At 31.3% G+C, this 24,986-nt stretch overlaps 1 protein-coding gene across 2 annotated transcripts in view; it reads right to left on the reverse strand.

Moving 5' to 3' along the window:
• The window catches only part of LOC129220783 (prolyl 4-hydroxylase subunit alpha-1-like), a 75,853-nt gene that overhangs the window by 11,611 nt on the left and 39,256 nt on the right, over nt 1–24,986 (reverse strand). For both annotated transcript variants that reach the window (XM_054855214.1, XM_054855213.1), the window contains exons 5-10: nt 23,510–23,670; nt 22,009–22,060; nt 16,425–16,612; nt 6,280–6,453; nt 6,109–6,179; nt 3,699–3,852 (exon numbers count right to left, since the gene is read on the reverse strand). In XM_054855214.1, coding sequence (XP_054711189.1) covers nt 3,699–3,852; nt 6,109–6,179; nt 6,280–6,453; nt 16,425–16,612; nt 22,009–22,060; nt 23,510–23,670 — 800 coding nt within the window. The remainder of the gene's footprint in view (nt 1–3,698; nt 3,853–6,108; nt 6,180–6,279; nt 6,454–16,424; nt 16,613–22,008; nt 22,061–23,509; nt 23,671–24,986) is intronic.

Here is a 24,986-nt window from a genome sequence, read left to right on the forward strand (position 1 = left end):
TAAACAATTAAAATAAGTATAAAAATATGAATGCAATGATTTGTTACAGCTAGATTGATTTTAAAAGTGCAATGCTTTGAAAAGCTAATACTCATATCTGTTGCTGTAATTGGGAAGAGTTGGGGGTTAGACAAGGGAGGGGGGATGCCATCCCTCAAAATATTTAGTTTTTATTGCAGAATAATGCAAATGTAAATTAATTTCCAACCACCTTTTCTTTGGGTGAGTAGCCCCAAACCCTACGGTGAGTTCCCTCAAATATATATTTTTTTGTACTACAGCATTGTTTATATCATACATTAACATTGGTCATATCAATCTTTGTTTTTTGAAGTTTTTCTTCAAAATGTGAAAGTTGGATCAGAACTTTCACATTTTATCAGAACTATTTCTTTCTACAGTTGCAACTGAAATCAGCCTTTTAACAAATATGATAATGCTACTGACAATGGTTATGTGTAACAGTTGTCAAAAATTACATCAATTTTTAAGTAATACTTAGCTTGATTTGTGACGTTAGGTTAAAACCTATTGTTGTGACTCTTTGTTAAAGTTATACATGTTATTTAACATAAACAAACTATTTATTCTAAAACATTAAGATTTAATATTTAGATACACATAACAGAAAAAGCACAGAGGTTGGTGTGCAACCTTCTGATCTGGAGTCAGAGACGGAACAGAATGTTAGGGGATTCTTACCCCTGGAAAGGACAAACTTTGGACACTTTCTATTGGCTGATGTCCACGTGAACAGTGCGTGGTGCACATGTGCAGTACACGTGATGTGTGGGTGTTATACCCCACATAGACATTTTGAGACTGACTGATCGTCACCATACTATATTCTGAGCTCAGGTCAAGTGTTGCGACTGAGCTACATACTCAGACTACAGTGCAGCAGCTTTCAATCCCAATTAGAAGAATCTGACATGGTAACCTGATCGGTAAGGTGTCAGACTCATAACTGTAGTGTTCCCAGTTGGGTGTCAGATGATTAAAGCTCTTCTGTGTTTGTTAATGGTGACTGGGGCACGTTAAATATGCTGTGGTCACAAAGTTCTCAAAGTTACTGTTCCAGGGTGGCGACAGGAACAGGAAAAAAAAGTTCCCTGACTTTTCCCTGATTTCCCTGATTAAGTTTACTAAATTCCCCTGATTTACGTTACCAATGATAATGGTTTCCTTTCTTTGCCCTACCTGAAAAGCATTGCATATTAAATAAAATGCAGTGTTTAGACCAGATCAAGCTGTTAATTAAAAACATATTTTGAAAAGATGCTCCTTTTTTTTTTGCTAAAAATAATATATTAAATTATCGACAAAGAAATATTGTAGGAAATCTAAACTTTACTTCCAGGAACCAGTTAACATAAGAATTCTAAGAAATGATTAAATCCACTCTTAAAAACATAACTAACCATGATAAAACTAAAAAATATAAATGGAAATAATCTTGAATTGAATTTTCAAGTTTGTATAATTGTTGCTGCAAGAATAACAAGTGATAGTTAAGGTATAGAAGTAATGTAGTTTTACTTACATAAATAATACTGCTGTGTGCAGGTAAATGGCAGTGTCTGCAGAAATAAGTTTTCGAGATATTTGAAAAAAATGTGGTGGACTCAGTACTAGCAACAGGAAAATTTTTAAATTAGACGTTTTCTTCGCGCCTCTTTTTCAGCGGAAAATAAATAAGCGAGTATGTACAATAAAGATAACATACAATAGATGATAAAATCGCAAATAAAATGAAAAATGTGCAGTTACTGCCCTTTACTTGTACACGGCAGAATAGATATATTTATGTAAAAAAAAATTGAAATCTTTAAACAGCCAGTCATATTGAGCTATTCTCTAATCAAGAACTTTGGTTTTAATGAATGAATACAGCATTTTAACTATTAAAAAATAATAAAAATATTTATTTATGTACACGACTCAATTTCAAATGATTTCATTAGATGTCGGAAAAAAATCTTAGATTACTTTAGTAAAAAACAACATTGGAATTCAAAAACAATTATTAATTTCGAAATGTATATGTATATGGTTTTTAAATAAAACAGTTTTAAAGTCTGGAAAAAAAAAACCTTCGTGTAATTGAAGTGATATCGAATAATACCATGGCAAAAAAACAAATTTGATTTTCAGTCAAAATTCAATTTTAGCAAACTAATTAAAAATGCCAAGTGATAACTTTTAAGACTTTTTCAGCATTAATTATAAAACAAAGATTTTTTCTTGAAATCGTGATAACAGTATGCTAGTTACTTCAAGACAATGAGTAAAGGCAAGGGAGCAAGTCATTAATGACGGCTTCCTCATTGCCTGTAGGGTTGTTTATTTTACGTAGCTTGGAATGCTTGGAAGGAAAATTCAAGTAAGGTAAAATAAACAACTTTACAGACACAGAAGCAATCTTAGGAAGCTCATCCTAAGATTGAATACTTTGACCTTGAGGAAAAAAGTTGCACAAATATGCGGTACTGCATAATCGCACCTCATTAATTTTACTTTTTTAAAGCAAATAATTGGCGGAAAATTCATAGGGAATCAAAGTACTTCATTTTGCAAGGAATTTTTTTTTTCTTTATTTGATCAATTTTCCCTGAATTTTCGTTATTTTTTCAAAATTCCCTGATTTTTTCCCTGAGTGCTAAAGTTCCCCGACTTTTCCCTGATTTCCCTGATCTGTCACCACCCTGTGTTCCAAATCAATATCTTTGAGAGTGCTGGAGCAGGAGTTGGTCAGCTTAGGGTTTGGATTGAATTTATTGAAACATTGATAAATGGTGCTTCCACTCATTGTGTGCTGTATGAGCTAAATCAGACTTCCACCTTAGTGGTGCTCAGTAAATAGAAGCTGTACATGTCGGCCTTCAATTGGGTAGCATTGTCTACTTGAGATCGGATACCTGAGTGATTTAAGCAACAACAATAGATTCTGCAATCAAATTCTCTACACTACTACCATGAACGCTCATAAAGTGGTGGAATGTACTAACAGCAATAAGCCACTAGCTCTTAGTTCAAAGGAGAGTTACTCACAAACATACAAGTGAAGCTAATAAAAGCGTGTTAAAAAAGAGAAACTTCTAAAGCGGTAGAATCCATGAATCCGAACTTGAAACGAATGAAGATGTGCACCTTTCCTGAAGTAGAATCAGCTCCATTCAAGTGGTTCCAGCTGTATCGAAATCAAAACCATGCTTTTGATTTTTTTTATTCCCATTAATTTTGATTAAACTGTGCATATTGTGCTTAAAACCTTTTCAGTTCTGTAATTTTGTCTGATATATGTACATATTAATCAAAAAATTCCATGGTTTTTAATATCAAAATGTAGAAAACCGAAACTGGCGGTAAGTCGAACTTCGGATAAGTTGAAGTTTTTCGTCGGTCCCTTTAGATTCGAGTTATCGCAAATTGACGGTATAAAAGTTTTCTTTTTCCTTCTTTCATTTTATTTTGAGACTCAGGATGTGTGGCATAAATTGGGAAATTTATCTAATTTTGCGATTTGTATATTCTTATCAAAATCATGGTGCTTCAAAGAGAGGAAATTGATCAAAGGTTACTGTATGTTACATCCTTTATATACTCTTATGTTTTCTTAAATGTTAAAATGAAATTGATCCAATTTCAATTCATAAAATTTAAAATAGTTCATTTTTTAATATTTTAATAACTCTTACCCTGGCAAAATCATAATGTGGCTCATAGTGACCTCCAATGCCATAGTTCACAACTTGCAATTCTTCAGCTGTATTGGTTTCTAAGCCAGTAATTTCCTTAATACGTCTGCTCACTCGAGCAATAACTTTATGGTGATTATCCTTCAACCAGGCACTAGAAAAAAAGAAAATTATAAAACATTTACAAATGTAAATACTGCTAAACACAAAAAGGCAAGTTTTGCATTTAAAAGAACCACTGTTACTCTTTAGTTTGAACATCTTTCTTAGAACTCTAATTACAACTCTCAATAAATGAAGTTTCGTAAACAAGCTATGTACAGGGTTCATACTCTATTTGGATAAAAAAAATTCCATGACTTTTCCAAGACTTTTTCATGACTTCATAAATATTTTCATGACCTTGTTACATGAAGAGAATAGTACTACATAATATAAAACTTGCCAATTTTTTTCGGAAGTGAGCATTGGGTGCATCCCTCAATATCGCGCAGACCCCCCTCCCACCAAAGTCCGAGTCCTCCCAAAGATGAGAAAAATACTCCTAGTCTGCGCCATGACCCCCCCCCCCTTCCTTCAGGTGGGCATCCCTGCATTAGAAAAACTTCTATGTGAATGCCGTTACCTCATCGAAGCACTTACTTGTCATTGAAAATATATCAGTGTAAGCCTAAAAACCTAAAGTATTGTCTTTGTATAAATTTAAGTAAAGTAAAAATACAGTGAATGTAATATAATGATGCTAAAATGTCTAATAGTTTTTTTTATAAACAGGCAGAATGATAATGAATGAGACACAGTTTGAATGAGTCATTACTAAGTTTCTATAATATTTGCTTCATAAGTTGCCTTTTAGTATCAACTGTGCATTTAAACATCCACATAACTTGACAGTATTTTGGTTCCTTTAAGTAAAGCCACTCTTTAGTAAATTCATGTTTCTAAGCCAGATATTTATTTAAAAAAAAAAAAAATTCTGCAGTGAATAAATCTTTTGATTCAAATCCACCTTTTTAAATACAGTAAAACCCCTCTTAACGGACACCCCTCAAAGGCAGACGCCCCTCTTATGCGGACAACTTTTAATTCCCCAGTTCCAATGCAAATAACATTATTAAATCCCTGTCCTGCGGACACCTCTCTATTGCGGATAAAAAAAATTTGTCCGTTAGTGTCTGCATTAGAGGGATTTTACTGTATATATATAAATTAATAGAATTCGAAATCCCAGAACTAGTGTTTTATTCCTGACATTGAACGTAGCAGAGTGAGTCACATGGATTCATTTTGCTGGGTGTACGTTGGGCACTACTGTTTTAGAGTAGGTATTAGAATTCCCCATTTCTGTATTCTATCGACTGATTAAAGATCTTTATTTTCCAAAACCTTTAACAAATTAAGATCAACTCTTATAAATTTAATAATGAAGTTTTTACAAGTGATGGAAACAAACTACGATGCAATTGAATTGCGTTATTTTGACTGGCCATGGCAAAATCAGGAACGTGCAAGTTCGCTACTACAGAATATAAAATTTAAAAAGTGTTGAAAATATAATGGTAAATTCAAAATGAGTGATATCTAAGCAATAAAAACATATTGCAAAAAAAGACGAGCGGCTACTACAGAAGTGGATGCAATGAGATTTCAAAATTCAGTTTGTTCAATTTTCCAGTTTTAATAGCTTTATGTGCATTAAATCGCTCAAAATTTCTAATGCTCTTTGAGCTACTGTTGTTTTCTCCTTGCCAAGGACATTTTCCCATGACTTTAAATAAATTTTCACGACTTTGATTGAAAATTTCACTTTTCTATGACTTTTCCAGGTCTGATATTGGCTTAAATTTTTTCCGTGACTTTCCAAGATTTCCATGACTCATACAAATCTTGTATGTAATAATAATAATTTGTTTCTTTCTAGCATAATTAAAATTGATCTTGATCCTATTTAAAAGATATTTATTGAAAAAGAAAAAAAAAAGAAAGAAATGCAGTTTTTTGAGGTTTGTTCAAAAAGTGGACATTTTATTAGTCAACTTGTACAACTCGAACTTTAAAGGGACCGGCTAAAATGTCTGAATTATGAAAATTTACCACGGCAATTTCAAAAGTTTGGGACTGAATTAAAATTTTAATATAAAGGAATATTTAAGTTGTAAGGTTCCAAGTTATCAAAAGTTTACTGTATTTTTACGCTGTACCATTTTTAAAAATCTAATTTTAATTCTTCCCTGTGAGAAATTTTAAAATTCTTATAGATTTATTTCAAATTCATTATAATGATTTGAACTATGGAATTAAAGTTTATACAAAACTGAGGACTTTTAAATTTTTAAAGTAAATGTTTATTATAATTTCTTTAAAATAATGTATGTGAAGTATAAATTGAAGTAGTTAAATATATGTATACCTTTTGCTGATTCTATAACTTGCAATTTCTAACTCTCCAGATTTTGAATTCTGCACTGTAGCTCTGGCTAACTGAAATTGAAAAGCATCAGCGAGTTATGCATGAAAATGCTTATAAATAAGAAATACAAAAAGCAATTCTCATTGGCAAGATCAGAAGGAAAATACTTACTCTTGGTTGTGCTAGTTGTTTAATAACTTCCATTTCATTGTCTGAGAGAATACCATGATAAACAACTATTCTAGGTCTTAAAAACAACACTTCTTCTTTCACAGGTTGAAGCAATAAGTAAGAATTGTTATTTGTTACATACTGACAGTAGAGTTTGCTTTCCTCCTTTAAACTCTAAAAATAAAATCTTGACATTAGGCAACGAATGAAAGAACGAAAAAAAAAAAAAGAAAAAAAGACTTGATAAGTTTTCTGTAAAAAGTATTGAACTGAAATATCAAAACAAACAGGAATAAATTGTAAAGATATCTTATTGTTTGAAAATAGAAAGAATGAAAAGTTATAAACTTTTTAAAGCTATTGAAGAATCTAAGTTTTAAAAACACAACTACATTCTGAAATACTGATCTTCAAATTCAATAAACATTTACTTCAGAAGATATCTCAACTCAAGTAAAATTTTAAAGTAAAACTCAAGGAAAACTCAAGTAAAACTTTCTGAGGAAAGTATTAGGAAGCTCGACCATATCCCAAATTTTTAATCATCACCAAAAAATTATTTAATCAATAGTGATGTTAAAAACTAAACGGCAATTTCATATATATATATATATATATATATATATATATATATATATATATATATATATATATATATAAAACAAAGCCTAACCCTCCACCCCTTTTGATCATCCAATTTTTTGGTGAACCAACTGCCTTTGAGAGCTATCTTAACTCTTAGCTCATTCTATATTATCATCGGGTATTTTGTGGATTCATCAAGAGTTTTCATCCCCAACATCAGGAAAATGTGTGGTTATTTTTGAAAATGGTTTAATTTTGAGCACTAGGAACATGTTTTGATTTACGCAACATACAGGGTGCGGCGAAAGGTATGCAATCATTTTGGAGAGCAATAAATAAAATACTATTAAATGTAAAGGATGGAATTTTTTTTATTGCATTTGGTACTTCAAACAGTTTTTTTACATTAACGTTTAAAAACAATATCTGCAAGATGGCGGCCTCCAGTAGCAATACACTGATATAGCCAATTTTGGAAGCTTCTGGCTGCGTTTTGGCACATCTGAATCGATTCTCCTTTTCAGTTCTTGTAGGGTATGGGCAGATATCATTTTTGAACGTTAATGTAAAAAAACTGTTTAAAGAACTAAAGGTAATAAAAAAAATTCCAATCCTTTACATTTAATAGTATTTCATTTATTGCTCTCCAAAATGAGGGTATACATTTTGCTGCACCCTGTACATGCATTAGTTCCTATTTTTCTTTTTAACATAAATAATGTAAAGCTTAAACATCTTGACACTGAAAAACAAATCATATTAATGTCATTAATTTTTGTCACACAACTTCTAAAATTGAAAACAGAATAACAACCTTGATGCATTTTCATTCAATTATTTTAAGATTGTAGAACAAAATTAAAGACAATATTTAGTTCTAGACAAAAAACCTATATAGTAGAAAGTTAAACAAACGTTTCTTAAAATGAGTGATTTTTGAACGTTTTAAAATTAAGTATAGGAAAATCTCTGTAAGTTTGCCTGAAGAGGGCGCTGGAGTAAGTTTTTATTGTCATTCGAACAGTTGGCCTTGAACGAGGAAGATGGAAATAAGATTCTGCGCATCTCTAACCTCAAATGATATGATTATGTTGTGTAATGTTTGTGTCCGTAAATAAAATTCTAATTGTGCTGTTATCGATTATGAACATTATCCACTGAATCACCAATTGCACAATCGTACCTGTCGGACATTTCCACATTAGGCCTTGGAAAAGTACTAAATATTTAAAAGTATTTGAGATGCAGGCACCAATGCAAGTGTGAAAAAATAATGTAGAAGCATACTTAAAAAAATTTTTGTGGGTCATTCCATACAGATTCAACGGATGAGTTTGCTCGACCATTTTTAATTTTTTGAAACTCATATCCCAAAATGATGCATATGAATGATGTTTAAAACCACTTTTATTTTTTCTCTAACCTTAACCCATGATTTTTTAGGGGTCATCAAAAGTGATTTTTGCAGTCAAAAATGGGACTTTTAGACCTTTTCATTTTGGCCAAAATCTATTTGAATTACATTTATGGCAGTTAATTTTACGCTCTGTTGTTAAAGTGCATAAGATGATAGTCTCACATGCTGAGTTATGTGGGTGTCTGGGTATAACTTAATAATTAAAATAATGGCAACAGGTTAAAGTTCAAGGTCAAATGTAAAATGCTTGCTCATTTCAAAGGGTCATAACTCGCTTAGGGGACGAAAACGCAAAATGAAATATGGCAAAAACTAATCACTGGAGTCACACTAATGAGAAAATATAGGTGTAATTGTGTGTTTGTTTACCCTTTACAAATTACAGCCCCTCAAAGATCAGAAAACTGAGAAAAATGACATTTTTAGACCCCTGTAAACCAAAAGGGGATGGAATTAAAAATGAAATTTCTTAGCCAATTGAATATTCCATTCAAGTACTAGACATTTTATATATATTGTTTTGTGTATTTGGTTTGTAAAAAAGATACAGGTCTTTGAAATTGAGCAATTTCGATAGTTAATTTACGCACTAAAACAGAAATAAAAAGTGTGAAAACTTCATTGCACTTTCTTAAATGGACTATATAGTAGGGTGGGCCGGAAAAACTTTTTTTTGGAAATCTGTTTTTGTATAGTGCGGAGAAGTTGCTATATGGGCCTGTTATTATCCATAAACAATTTCGCTAAATTTGTTTAATACTTAGCCGGCGCTATTTGACCTTGAAAAACTGAAAAAAAAGGCAAAAATGCTCTTAAAAAAAAGGGGGGGGGAGGGGGTCAAAAGTAAAAGTTTGAAGCTAGTTTCAGCAAACATTAGAAGTATCTGTCAGAGAAGTAGTTGAAATCAACAAAGACTTTTATACATTTCGTAGAATATTTAGCTATGCTCCTTTAAGACTAAAACATGGGAAAAATGAAAAAAAAAAAAAAGTAGTTTCGAAATAAGTAAATACTGAAATGTTACGCAATACGTTACTTAGAAAAAACAGTGAAAATTCAATCAATTTTATGCGATATTTGTACCCCAATTTTTAAAAATGCACACAGTCAAATAAAAAATAGTTACGTAAGATGCTAATTTTTTAATCTTCGGTTCCAATTGTTTCTCCTGGATAATAAACGGCGCTTAACTGCTTCTATTATTCCTAAGATTTTTTTATAACTATTTTATATATGTTTGACAAATAGAGCCCTTGAGTATTAAAAAAACGTGAATCCTCTGAAGTCCTTTAAACTGACCAATGAATTGAACGCAAATATTCTTCTTTTTCTCAAGCCATTTCTTCCTCTCGACTTGACGACCTACTTAAGAGACGAAACCCCCTGACAGGAAATGCCGTAATTCTACACCTCCACAGCTGGGAGTTAAGCAATTAAAGGGGTCCTCTCTTGTGTCTAATGTCCATCTTTGGACATTTTTGATGTCTTTTGAAGCCAAATGTCTTTTGAAGACATTTGGCCATCAAAAATTAGCATCTGAAGCACATGTACAGGGTCCATACACTTGTGGTGAAAAAAAATTCCCTGACTTTTCCAGGTTTTCCATTTTGTTTTTTAGAAAATTCCAGGTTACTCGCTTCATTCAAAATTAAGTTTAAATAGCAATATTTTCAAAATAATTAAAATTGTTTAAAGTAGCAATGCAGAAGAACTGAAACTTTTCTCCTTAGATTTAAAAAAAAAAAAATCTTGGATTTTTTTTCTTTTCCAAATTTTAAGTTTTTTTAAACACTTTGTTCAAAATTGTTTTAATTGGTTTACTAATTGTTAAAAACAAAGTGCTTTCAACTTATTTTAGCGTTTTTTCGATGTCATGTGTCATGCATAATATTAGCCTTTTACTGTAGTCGTGCAGCAATCTTTTAGCATCTGCTTTTGGTCTTTTGATTCACAATACTTATTTTTATTTTCTTATTAGTATGTAACACATAACATATTGAGCAAAATACTAAGCTATTTTTCAATATAAATATAATCAACTTGTTGCATCGCTCGCCATACCAGAAAATGCATAATAACAAAAATCAACATCCGCCGATTATAAGCAATGCCAATAATTTTTTTTTTTCTTTTGCTTATTAAAGAATGTTTCCATTAAAATTTTTCTTTTCTAGAAAATAATTAATTTTTAAAAATTCATAATTTGTTGCACATTTTATGTTACTTTCAATAGTTTACATAGAGATAAACATCCAATTCTGTTTTTGGAAGTTAACGTCTACTTCCATCATGCAAACGACCAAATATGCCGACTATGTAAAAACTTAAGATAATAAGTAGATTTTGGAATTTGTATCATAAAAGTAGTTATAAATAATTAATAATCCTTAAAAAACTACAGTTAAGACGAAATAGTCAGTTTTTAGCACATAAGGGTCTAATTAGAATTTTAAAAAAATGTTCTGAAGATAAATTTTTGCATTTTTCAAGAAAATAATTATGAATTATCCGAAAAAAGGCACATTTTGCTTTGTTTTCAATATTTTGCATAGTAATAAACATCCAATGCCGTTTTCGGGAACTTAGGCCCTTAAAAAGTCTTGTGTACCTCCATCTTGGGAATGACCAAATATGGCGGCTGCGCCCAAAAAAAAGAAGTAATTTTTTGAATTTATAGCATGAAAAGAATTAAAATATAATAAATCTTCATGGAACTACAATTCAGTTGAAAAGTTTTTAGCACAAATTGCATCCAATGCAATGAAGATAAGATTAAGTTTTAAGAACAAAATTTTTCATTTCTCAAGAAAAATATTTAAAATAATAATAATATTCAGCACTTTTTGTGATACTTTCATTAATTTGCAATTAAAGAAAACATCCAATTATGCTTTGCTTTTGAAAACTTAGGCATTTAAGGATCGTGTCTACTTCTATCTTGTGAGTGACCAAAATTGGCGACTACGTTTCACAAGTAGCTTAAAAGACTTTCCGATTAAAAAAAAACGATTTTCCCAGATCCCCCGACCCCTATTTTCAGGCTTGTGCTTCCGAAGCAGTAAATTGTCCTCTTCCCTGTTGAGTTTGTGCATAATTCCTATTCCCCTGAGGAATTATTTTCTTGAGAACTATTGAGAGTCAAAAATGGCGGCTGCGAAAGTTTTTTCGAGTCGCCACTTTTTTAACTGCCAGTTTCATTTTACCTCAAAATTTTTACAATTTAGGAAAACTAGATAAAAAGGAAGATTAGATCTCATGAAACAAAATTCCCTGGGAAAAAGTTGGAAAAAAAAATTTGAGATGAAATTTGGAAAATTCCCTGACAATTCCCTGACATTTTTAGCTGTTTCATTTTCCCTGACAATTCCAGGTTTTCCCGGTTTTCCCGGAGCGTACGAACCCTGATGTAGCACTGATAGAAGAACCAGGTAGCAAGTACATCGGTCATTTATCACTAACAGTTGGTGAAAGTGCAAAAGAAATTTCGCAAGGTATTAGAGGCTTTGCAAAAAAAGTATAATGTGAGCTTGCTTAACTTATCGGTTATTGGATGCGACGGAACAAATGTAAATGCGGGATGGAAAGGTGGAGTAATTTCTAATTTGTTTACTTGAGACATGTCTCAAAAGACCTTTACAGTGGAACATATGCCTGCTGCATACTAATGAGTTGCCACTGAGGCATCTTATTCTGGAATTGGACGGTTGCACAAAGGGACCACATTCATATTCTGGAGCTATCGGACAACTTCTTAGAGATTGTGAAAAAAATCCAGTGGTCAAATTTGATAAAATTGACTGCAATCTTCTGGTTTTGGATATAGAAGATATAAAAAAAATTAAGTACTGAACAACAACATTTGTATAGAATCTTTCTTGCCATAAAAGATGATAGTTGTCCTTCTAGCGTGGCTGACAGTAACTCAGGCAAACTCAGTCATGCGTGATGGCTGACAATTGCAAACCGTTTGTTACGCTTGTATATAGGCACTCCAACTCCATCAGAAAATCTTACAATGCTAGTAAAGTATGTTATGTTAGTTTATGCTCCAATGTGGTTTGAAATAAAAATGAAACCGAACTGCCAGTATGGTGTCCAAAATTTTTGGAAAATGATTTCTCTTGCAAGGCAGTTTCCAGACAACGTTAAGGAGATAATTTTCAAAGTTCTCTCAAATAATGCATATTTCACTCACCCTGAACAGCTACTGTTGACAGGGTTGTTTGACTCAAGAAAATGCATTTGTGAATTAGCTGTTAGGCGTATTCTGAACTGTAGAAATAAGAAGACAAAGAGCTCGGATGGTGTACGATTTTGTAAGCGTCCTAAACTCAATTTTGAAGCCGTTGATTATGTTGTTGATTTAGTTGATTGGGCAAACTGTGTTGTAACAGAGCCACCTCTTACAATGCATCTAAAAGACCAACAATTGAAAGAAATGTGCAAAGAACAGCCGACAGAGTTCACTTTCGAGAAATTTCCCTGTCCGACGCAAGCTGTGGAACATTGTGTGAAACTAATAACCGAAACTACAATAAAAGTTCCTGTTGAAACTGCACGAGAAGGATACATTCGTACCAAACTTCAAGCTAGGAAAGAACTTCCATTTTTGATAACAAGGGACAATATTATTCCAAAAAATAATATTCATTATGCATGAGGTAGTATAAATCAAATTTGAAGATTTCTTTTTCAAAATTTTATTATCTCTATATGTAATTCTAGAAAATGTATGATACTATTGCGTGATAATAATTACTATGATTATTAGTGCTATTTAATTAGTTTCTATGATTTAATTTTGAAAAATAATTTTCACATTGGTTTTTAAAGAAATTCAATATTTTTTCATTTTTCTCCAATTTTTGATGTCGGAAAGGAGCGGTTAAATGCTCATTAAAATCAATGAAACATTTTATGGGTTCAAACTGGCTCATTGTATAACATTTTCGGTGCATTCCAGCAAAATATTTGGAATTTAGTTTTTAAAAAAAATTTCGACAAAAATTCATTTTTCTCTTTTCTTTTCATTTTTTCAGTGTCAAATAGCGCCGGCTAGATATTTTTTAATATCCAAGAATTTTTTTTGTGAGTGCTAACTAGCTCACTACGCAACTTTTGCGCGCTATCCAAAAATTGATTTCGAAAAAAAAAAAAATTTCGGCTTATTTCGGCCCACCCTACTATATAGTATATTATACTGAAAAAACATATTTTACGTATAAAAAAACTATTTTAATTTGATAACTTAGAAATATTTGGACATGAATGAGTAGTTCATACTTGATTGACAGCTTAAGTAGTTAATTTATAGACTATCTACACACACAAATTTTCAATACACACAATTATAAGTCAGGATTTAAAGTTTAGCCAACAGTGCAGCATTGCTAGTAATAAGACCAATAAGATGCTTGGGTTTATCAATAGATCTATTTCAAACAAATCTAAAGAAGTTCTTCTGCTCTTATATAGAAGTTTGGTAAGACCTCATTTGGAGTATGCTGTTTAGTTTTGGTCTCCTTATCTTAAGAAAGACATTAATGTATTGGAAAGGGTTCAGACGCGAGCTACAAGGCTAATAAATGGACTTTCTCACTTAGACTATGATTCCAGGCTTAGAAGGCTAAAAATGTACAGTCTTGAGCAAAGAAGAGACCGAGGGGACATGATTCAGTTGTTTAAATTTATTAAAATGAAAGATGTTACGGGGCTGAAGCTTAGCACTGAAAACAGGACAAGGGATCATTGTTTTAAGCTATTTAAATCTCAGGCTAACATGGATGTTAGGAAAAATTATTATTTTAGCAGGGTAGTGGAACCTTGGAACAGTGTATCGGAAGAGGTAATAATGAGCAAGGGAGTAGATAGTTTTAAGAGGGCCATTGATCTTCACTGGGGATTGTAAATTGACTAGGACCAATCTAGCTGGGCCCAGAGCCTGTTGCTGGTCGACACTTTTGTATTTGTATTTATATTTTTATATATATTGTATTTATTTTTTATATTGTATTTATATTTTATATATTTGTATTTGTATTTTTATCTAAATTGCCTTAAACATATGCAAACTTGTTTGAGTGTAGTTTTGAAAAAATGAACTCACTTAGTAGTCCTATAGTTATAATGGTGACTCAAGTATATGGCATTTTAAAATGCTTTACCAAGGCACATTCATAATTTGATACTTCGAAAATGTACTAGGAGCAAGACAATGACAGGGGTTCTAAATTTAGTGATCAACACAAGCTATATAGTAACTTTTTTGACAATAATGGGCATTTTCCTTTGATAGTCTTTTTAGTAACACACTATTCTTCATACCTATTGCTAGGGGACAATAATTTTACAGTGATAATATTTAAATACGGTGGCATAAAGCAGTGATGAAATAATGTATTGGGAATTTTATTTGCAGAGTCAAACCTTTCTTGCAGCATTTTTTCAGCTAGTTTAATATACTGAATGCTCACAAGGATACATGCAACGGTTAGTAGTAAAAATGCAGAAGGTATACCTACATTTCTGTAGGAATTAAAATGTGACTTCTAGTAGTTCTTTGCAAGCTAGTCTTAGTAGTATCAATTCTTTTTACGGCTCTTATGATTCTGTTACAATGTCCACTACCGTGTGATATTGCATAGAAATGCCCTTTAGCTCTCAAGTTGACATCCGTTTCGTGATTACATAAATTAAGAAAGTTCTTTCTATTTTTGTTGTGTATTTGAGTAAAGTATTACAGTACGCCACATGCTGTGTCACCACCAGAACTATAGTACTACTGTGTGAGTTCATTTTCTTAAAACTACACTGAAGCAAGAAATGAAAAACTCACCTTTTTTTTCCCTTTCAACTATGTAGATAATACTTTTGCACGTGTTTAGGCAAGTTGCATAAGTTAATGTACAGAGCGTATGTTTGTATGTATTGAAAATTTGTGTGTGTAGATAGTCTATAAATTAACTACTTAAGCTGTCAATCATGTATGAACTACTCATTTATGTCCAAATATTTCTAAGTTATCAAATTAAAATATTTTTTTTTATATTTAAAATATGTTTTTTCAGTATAATATATTATATAGGACATTTAAGAAAGTGCAATGAAGTTTTCACAATTTTTATTTCTGTTTTAGTGTATAAATTAACTAGCAAAATTGCTCAATTTCAAAGACCTGTATCTTTTTTACAAACCAAATACACAAAACAATATATATAAAATGTATAGTACTTGAATGGAATATTCAATTGGCCAAGAAATTTCATTTTTAATTCCATCCCCTTTTGGTTTACAGGGGTCTAAAAATGTCATTTTTCTCAATTTTCTGATCTTTGAGGGGCTGTAATTTGTAAAGGGTAAACAAACACACAATTACAGCTATATTTTCTCATTAGTGTGACTCCAGTGATTAGTTTTTGCCATATTTCATTTTGCGTTTCCGTCCCCTAAGCGAGTTATGACCCTTTGAAATGAGCAAAAATTTTACATTTGACCTTGAACTTTAACCTGTTGCCATTATTTTAATTACTAAGTTACACCCACGTAACTCAGCATGTCAGACTATCATCTTATGCACTTTAACATCAAAGCGTAAAATTAACTGCCATAAATGTAATTCAAATAGATTTTGGCCAAAATAAATAGGTCTAAAAGTCCCATTTTTGACTGCAAAAATCACTTTTGATGACCCCTAAAAAATCAAGGGTTAAGGTTAAGAGAAAAAATAAAAGTGGTTTTAAACATCATTCATATGCATCTTTTTGTGATATTAGTTTCAAAAAAATTAAAAATGGTCGAGCGAACTCATCCGTTGAATCTGTATGGAATGACCCTTGTTTGAACACTAGCAAATTGTTACATAAAAAAAATTCAAAGAAAAAAAACCTTATATACAACAGGACATAAACTATAAATCAAAGCACCTGAGTGCTATTTAATTTACTAATATTTATAAAATGATGAAACTTTCTGAAAATATCTGTACGAAATTAAAATACACTCACTTCTATCAGTTAGCAAAATCCCTTCAAAACTGATTGCATTCATTATCATAATAAGTACAACAAAATGTTTTGAAAAGAGGTAAGTAAATTAGATATTTATCGGAAAAAGAAGCATTTTATTTCTTTATGGAAAAAATTACCATTGTGCGCTCCCCTCGGCATAAACTTTCATAAATGTCTTTCTCTGTACTAGTAGATTCTTTGGGCCTACTAAAAGTCTGTAACTCATTTGAAGCATCACCATCATCACCTCTTTTGAAATCTTCTTCCTTACTAACTGCATCTTGATAATAGCGAAGATTTCCTAGAGCACGAGGGTGAGTTGGGTCTAAAAAATTAAACAGAAAAATTTGGGAATAAAATTTGTTAACTCATAAAGTGCAATAATCATTGAATATTCAGTTAGTGAATGAACAATGGATAGTTTGGTAACAACTATTAAAGGCCCAATGTCAGAGCTAAATTCTGCGTGAACACAGTGCACCTAATCATGTATAATTATAAATTATTAACTGCGAAAATAAAGATGGAAAGTCAAAATACACATGGGAAAAATTAAAAAACAACATAAATAAAACCCAAATTGTTCAAGAAAAGGCTGTAAATCACTATTTGGAGGGTACACTGAAACCTAATCTGATCAAAACAAGCACTCAATACAAAACAACACAGTTGTGAGTATGAATGAAATGAAAGGAAGGGGGGTTCAACCAAACCAAGCACTGCGACCAGAGGTCTATTGTACTAGTCACCAAATAGAACAGACCAGCAGCTGAAGTGAAATTCAGCAAACAGCCAATAGGAATACCAAGAATCTCTCATGGTTCAAGCAAATGATGACCAAGGTGATTAAACCTATAAGCAGAAAACATTTTGCAATCACACATGGTGTGAGTAATAGTTTCCTCATTAAAGAGGTAATCTCTGCAAATTGCAAATTAGATCATTACTGATACTCAAATCATTATAGCATGGTGCCACTTTAAGGTATAAATACCAATAAGAAGAACAAAAGCCTCCCCAATGCTATTTTTTGTTAAGAAGCCTTTTGTATTTTTGGCATGTGATCCTCAGAGAGAATTAGGTCTGTCCTCCTTAGTATGACAAGCTGAATATGTTCAATGTCATCGCGAGATAACCTCTCCAACGAGATGGTTTCTTTCACAACAGCCATCTTAAACATACTCACTGCTTGAGCATAGCTAGGACTGTGGCAGGCTTGTCCTTACTTGTGACAGCAGTTTGTGCAGGCAGGGCAGGATACAGCAGTTTGTGTAGGGGAAGGAGTTGAAACCTGCGACTGAAGACGTTTGGTTTCTCCTACCTTCTCAGGTCCAGTGGCTTTCGCCTCCCATACCAGCCTCTTCCTCTCCTGCTTGCACCAGCGTCTGTTGCATTTTTGTGTGCAAATGAGTACTCGCTGCCTCCCTACTGCAGAGTCGGTGGGTTGCAGGCATGCACCCTCACCCTTTTAGTCCGTGGGTTGCGGACATGCACCCTCACCACCTCAGTCGGTGGGTTGCAGACTTGCACCCTCACCTCCTCCAGCAGCAAGGCTGCTGGTTCACTCCTTCAAACCATATCCAGCTCCACAGGAGGTTTGAAATAGGAGATGATAAAAGATAAAAGGTCAACACCCGCACAGCCACCCTGTACAAGTGCAAGGCCAATTACAATGAGGTTTCGCCCAGTTCCTCAAGGGGACAGTTTAGGCATCATACAACCCAGATATTATTATCCATAGCACGGTGTCTCACACCTTAGATTGGGTATTCATTTTAGTCGACATCATTGATTTTTACAATCGACATCATTGACACCATACACAGGAAACTTATCAACTCAACTAATAAAAATCAAGCACTGGCTAAGATGAATTATTCTAATTTGGTTGTTTTACCCTTTTTTCCAAGAATCAGTCTTCAAATCGCAAATTCTTTTAAAAAGTTTAATTTTTTGGTTGCATTTTCCCCTATCAACAAACTTAAATTTTCGCAACTAAAACACCCAGTTCAGGAACTTGACAGATGGGGGCATTTATAGTATTTCTTGTCAGTGTCAAATGACATACATAGGACAGACCTGGCGTTCTTAAATTCCATATTAAAGAACATGAAAATTATGTCAAGAAACAAGATTTAAAACGTTCCTCTATTGCACAACACCGATGGTCTTTCAATCACATTTTCATTTTTTCTTCTGCTCATGAATGATCTTCGATTAATGATTTAGATTTTTGGGAATCCTATTACATTTGGAAAAATTTTGCTTCAGTAGTTAATGATTTGTCGAGTAAGCCTCCTTTCCCTGGTGTTTGGAAATCTTATCTTTAAAACTTTTTTCTGTTGGTGATGTTTTTCTGCACTATAGGTGTTGTTGCTGTTCTGTGACGTCATGTTTCCGGTTTCCATGTCCATTTACTTTGCTTACTTCCATTTTTCATTCATTTGTTGTTTGGTCTACATTGTGTGGGCTTTTCATCCTTCTTTTATGCACTGATGTAGGGGCTTGCATTTGACAGCCCCAAAACAGCTGTTTGCTGAGTTTTAACTCTATTTTAATACTTTATTTAAACTTTCCACACGCGTCATTTTACTCACAAAAGATAATATATTACCGCATATTCAAAAACAAAACACACAGAATGATTTTGATAAAAACATTATAGCTTGTTTGAGAAATGTGCCTGATTTAGTTGCAGTAAAAAAAAGCATCATCATACAGCTTGTATGTCGACTTTTTATAACTATTTTTGAATGTTTTTTGGCGACCTCTATGTTTCATGCATTTTCAATTTATTGACTGATCAATTTAACATACAAACTTACATTTTTTGAGTATTTAAAGCGTAATTTTTTTTATAAATAGCTTAAAACTTTACATAATGATTTAAATTCTTTTTCAAATTCAAGTGTTTTTGTTTTTTTTTCATTTTTTGCGAAAATTTTCCACAGTATTGTGTATTTTTTTTATACCTTCAGAAAAGAGAGATTCCAACAAAAGAAACTCACACTGATTTTTAAAAAAAATCAGATATTTTGAAGTGAGGTTTTTCGTTTGAAAATTGTGATGCTTTTTTAATATTTAATAAAAAAAATGGAAAAAAATAAATATTTTAAATAAAAAATAGTACAATGTATTTTAAACATAAAAAAGTAGCTTTTCACCAAGTTTCGGGGATTTTTTTTTTTTTTGTGGGGAAAAAAAAATTTACAAGGTGGCGACAGGAACTGTGAAAAAAAGTTCCCTGACTTTTCCCTGATTAAGTTCACTAAATTTCCCTGATTTACGTTACCAATGATAATGGTTTTCTTTCTTTGCTCTACTTGAAATCCATTGTATGTTTGTATAAAACGCAGTATTTTAAACATTTTAAGTTGTGTAAAGTTGTTGAACTAAAGGTATATTTTAAAAAGATGCTAATTTTTTTATTTAAATGGTTAAAAAAAACATATCAAGTCAATTTTTTGGGGGGAAAAACCTACAAAATAGTATATTAAATTTTTCTGCATGGAAAGATTATAGAGAATTAAAAAAAAAAAAAACTTAACTTCAGAAACCACTTAGCATAAGAATTTTAAGAAACTATTAAAATCACTCTTAAAAACGTGTGTGCATTTATGATAGAACTAAAAAGTAATTGAAATTATTTTGAACTAAATTTTCAAACAGTATAATAATTGTTGCAAGAATAACAAGTAATAGTGAAAGAATAGAAGTAATGTAGTTATTCTTATAGAACTAATTGACATATTTATGCAAAAAAGATGAAACCATTTGACATCCATTCATAAGGAGCATTTCTCTAATCAAGAATAGATTTTAATGAATGAATACAGCATTTTAACAATAAAAAAATAAAGATATTTACTTAAGTACACAAGTTAACCCTATTTCAAATGATTTCAGTATGTAATGGAAAAAAAATCTTACATTGCTTTTGTAACAATCAACTTTGAATGTCAAGGGAAAAAAAAAAGAAATAAAAAAGCAATTATTTAATTTCAAAATATATAAAAGAAGAAACAACTTGGTTATAAAATAAAAGAATCACTTAAGTCCGAAGAAAAGAAAACCTTTATAATCTGCGGTGACGACAAATAATATAACGACAAAAAACAAAGTTTTTTTTATTGAAAGTTCAATTTTATCAATCAAATTAAAAACGCCAAGAAGTAATAACTTTTAAGCTTTTATAGTATTAATTCAAAAACCAAAGCTTTCTTCTTGAAATTGTGATTACAGTATGCTAATTACTTCGAGACAATGGAATAAAGGCAAAGGAGCTAAGGCATTAAAGAAGGCTTCCTCTTTGCCTGTATGGTTCTTTATTTTACGTAACATTGAAAGCGTAAAAGGAAATTTCAAGCTAGGTAAAATAAACAACTTAACAGACACAGAAGCAATCTTTGGAAGTTCATCCTGTGGGGAATAAGTAAGATTCAATGCTTTGACGTTGAGGAAAAAAGATGCACAAAAATGCGGCAGTGTATAATCACACCTCAGTAATTTTACTTTTTTTTGAGCAGATAATTGGCAGAAAATGCATAGGGAATTAAAGTACTTAATTTTGTAAAGCAAAAAAAAAATTTTTTTTTTCTTCATAAAATCAATTTTCCCTGATTTTTTATTATTTTTTCAAAATTCCCTTATATTTCCCTGACTTTTCCCTGATTAATAAAGTTCCCTGACTTTTCCCTGATCTCCCTGATCTGTCGCCACCCTGAATTAAAAAACAAAAAATCGGTTTTTGGAATTTTTTGCATAAATTTTGATGTTATGTGAAAAATGTGCAAATACAAAAGTTGTAGACCTTTGTATTACCAACAACTTTGCAATTTAATTTTTTTTGATAAGACTCATAGTTTTGACGGAAATCGTGGTAAACTGTTTTTCCCCTTAAACACCCCCAACCTCCCCTCTTCCTGACCTCAGTTCGCCCATAAATTATATTTCCTTTTAATCTTATTATATTTTCTTACTTTTCTAATGTGTTTCATCCGGTTCTAATTTTTTTTAAATTTTACCATTTTTAAAGGTATTCGCACTGTCCTATAAGTCTTATTCTTATAGTTATTCTAATACAAAAGAATATTAAAAAACAATGTCACATAAATAATTATAAAAAACTCTTAATGAACTCACATAATTATTATATTTAGGATAACATCAAAAAGAAAATTACCCAGAAAAAGTTTTGCTTTTTGAGGTTTTACAGAACAAAACTGTTGTACTTTTACATTTCTCACTTACATAAATAATGAGTTTGCATCAACTTAACGAACATTCGTTTCGTTAAAAAACTATTTTTACTGTTATGGATGTCATTTCACTAGCATCAATGCCCCCTCTGCCCGTAAATCTTACTTACTTTTTATTTTCATTCAAAAAGTTAGATATAAGGTGATTTCTTTTGAATCTTTAAGATATGTAAAAAAACTTCAGTTTTTTAATTTATCAAGCAAGCCTAAATCTACTTTTGAAAGTATAAAATACTAGAAAGATATTCAGCTTGAGAACTAAGCATTTTTTTATTTTTAAGATTTTAAATAAATGCTTAAAATATCCTTATCTTATCTCACACAACTGTATATAAATACTTAATCATATTATTTGCATTTGAACATTTTCTTTCACATAAAACTTGAGAATTATATATGTTTGCCTATAGAGAATTATGTAATAAAGACACAAAACAAAAACATTTCCCCATCTGTAACTTACCAATGGATATGAGTTCCTTTGTCAATTTCAACGCATGCCGCAAATTCCCCAACTGATAAATAAAAAAAAGTATATAAATTTAGTTATATTTCATTAGAATTTTACAAGCTAATAAACTTTAAAGATCTCAAATTTAAACTTCACAAATCTCAAACTAAAATGCATTTATTTTGTAATGCACTATAACTTTATTTGACAGTATAAAAAGTAAAAATTGACTAAATCTCATTGGGGTCATAAATGAACAATTCACTTTTCTAAGAAAAACAAATTGCATTTTGTGTAAGTGCATTGCTTTTTGTTCTTTTCTTATATTTTGAGTCTATGAACTTTCACAAAACGTCTTGGGAAACAAGAGAAATCAAAATCGAACTAGAACTCAGATTACTAAATTAAATGAAATAATAAAGGCAACCCATTATGAGAAGTGAATAAATTAATTAGTAAAATGATACTCATTGCAATAAATTGTTGACTGTGAAATTAATGTGGAATACGAATCTGTTTATAGAATGTAGAAGAGAAAGAAAAAATTGAAACATTTTCAGGGAAAAGAATTAAAAGAACAAAAAGCCTTCAAGAACTTTTTCCGTATACTTGAAAGCCTTCTGTATAACTATTTCTCATATATGTCCCTTGGAATTCCAAAAAATTCCAGCATAGATTAACACAATTTTATACTCTATGTATTCAAATTAAAAAACAGATATGAACACATGTAAATACATACACATGCATGAGACACAAAACAAAAAAAAGGCCAACTTTTTTTTTTTTGTAGGATTACACAAACTTACTGACTAAAAATTGCGGAGTTTGGCTGTTAGCAGAATGTAAAAATGTTTTTATTTTATTAATTCTTTAACTTCAGTTTGCAACAAAAGTATTTTAAAATTGTGAAAAAAAAATTTTCAGATAAGAATCAAATTATAAAATAATTATGTTTAAGCCTAAATTTTTTTTCAATGAATTTTCTTCATCAGAGCTAGACTTTATAAACACTCTGTATATTTAAAAACAATCATTCCTGATGAAAAACCATTCTTGGTGTTTCATTAAAAAGGCAAACCACATGTATATATGGTAGCAATAAACTTTAATTTAAACAAACGGTTTTTATAAACGCTTCTGATGAAACCATGAACAATTATAAAATACAGAGGTAATAATAGAATAACTTTTAAAATAATTAAAAATTATCTATGATCAATTATTATTATAACCAAAATCAAATAATTAGCGAAAGTAGAGATAACTCAATCCAATGCTAAATAAAAACTTAATTGGTATTGAAACAATTAAAATAACTTTCATAACATTATTCAAGAGATATAAGCTGTATTTTCAAAAATCATTTGATTGTAATGGTAAACTGAAAGCATTTGCTCCATGTAAAAATCCATTCATCTTTCTTACATTTGAAAAAAAAAAGATATTGGTTATCATATTTAAATAACTATTTTCAACTCATAAAGGAAAGAGGTGACAAAAGAGCTTTTACCATATAAGTTGAATAAGCCATATATTCTAAAATAGTGGGTTTAGTGGATGTTTTAATTTCTTCATCTTCCAGACGGTCAAGAGACTCTTGCATCCACAAAAGAGTGTGATAAAAGTCTTGATCATTATATGCTTGGCGACCAAGCTCAAAACAGTCACCAGCTGTAGACACACACAAATAAAAACATCACATTGAAACAAAATAACAACATTTCTATGAATATTGGTAAATAAAATAATAATTTGAAGGAGCAAATAAAATTTTATACAAGAGCAAACAAAACAAATGTTCATATCAAAAAGCTCCAGAAAATCCAAAAGCGCACACAAAGTGTTGCAACTCATTATAATAAGTGACCATTACTGATGTAAGAAGTGCACAACAAAAGTTGTGAATCAAAATAGTGCCATCAAGAGTAACTAAAACATTTACAGTTGGAAAACAGAAATGCTTGTGAATATAGAAACTGAATTTAAAAAAAAATATTTGAATTTTTGACATCATGAATTTAAATTATGCTTTTCACAATCACAAATGTGTGTGTATGGGGGTTTTGTAGATGTGTGTATGCGTGTAGAGCATAAAAGCCACCGCCCAGGAGCTGTCCCGCTTGCAGAGGCGGGCGGACAGTGGAGTTCGCAGAGTTAAGTTTTATGCTTAAGTTAAGTTTTGAATGAATGCGAACGATTTGTAACCATGGCAACGACAATTTGTCCCCTAAATAAATACTTAATCCCTTCCCTCTCGCTCCCTTGAAAATGACGGGCTGGGCTTTCGACCTCCATTTCTCGTGCCCGTGATATTGCCGTAATGGGATGTGCAATATTAACATGAAGAAATGATTAAAATCAATTCATTTCTTTTGTCCGGAATACACTTTCTCTTTTTATACACCAGGTGGCAGTACCAGTCAATTTTAAATGTCATTACAGATAGCTTTTTTTTTTCATCAGATGTAGCACTAATCGAATATGTGTTCTTGTGCTATGTATTTTGCAGTCTTAGCCCAGTAACTTCGTTTTTGTTACACATGGCGTTTGTTTGATTGAGAGGCATTTTATTAGACAGATACCACCAAATCAAAATAAACGGCAACAATCAAAAGAATGTAAAGTTTGTTGTTCCAGGAGAGACGAAAACAATAAGAGATGCAGGAAGGAAAAACTCAGTACTACTGTCCAGATTGTGACTTTGGCCTCTGTATCAAGAAAAATTTACTAATCTTTACTTATGTTACACAAAAGATTAATAAATTCTCTTTTAATGTTTAAAAGACGTGTTTCTTAAATTTTCGCTGCTTGCTGGAAAACAAATATTCAGTCAAAATAAGCCTGAATATTGGCTTTTCATAAAATTTTAATTTTTTAAAATTTCAATCTAAAAACTAGCAAAAATTAAAAATTGAATGCACATGTTGTTTGTACACTTATTTTTATATACTTTTCTTAAATAAAAAAAATAGACACTTTTATGACTG

Source organism: Uloborus diversus, chromosome 4 (assembly GCF_026930045.1).
Source record: "Uloborus diversus isolate 005 chromosome 4, Udiv.v.3.1, whole genome shotgun sequence".
NCBI classification, from domain to species: Eukaryota; Metazoa; Arthropoda; class Arachnida; order Araneae; family Uloboridae; genus Uloborus; species Uloborus diversus.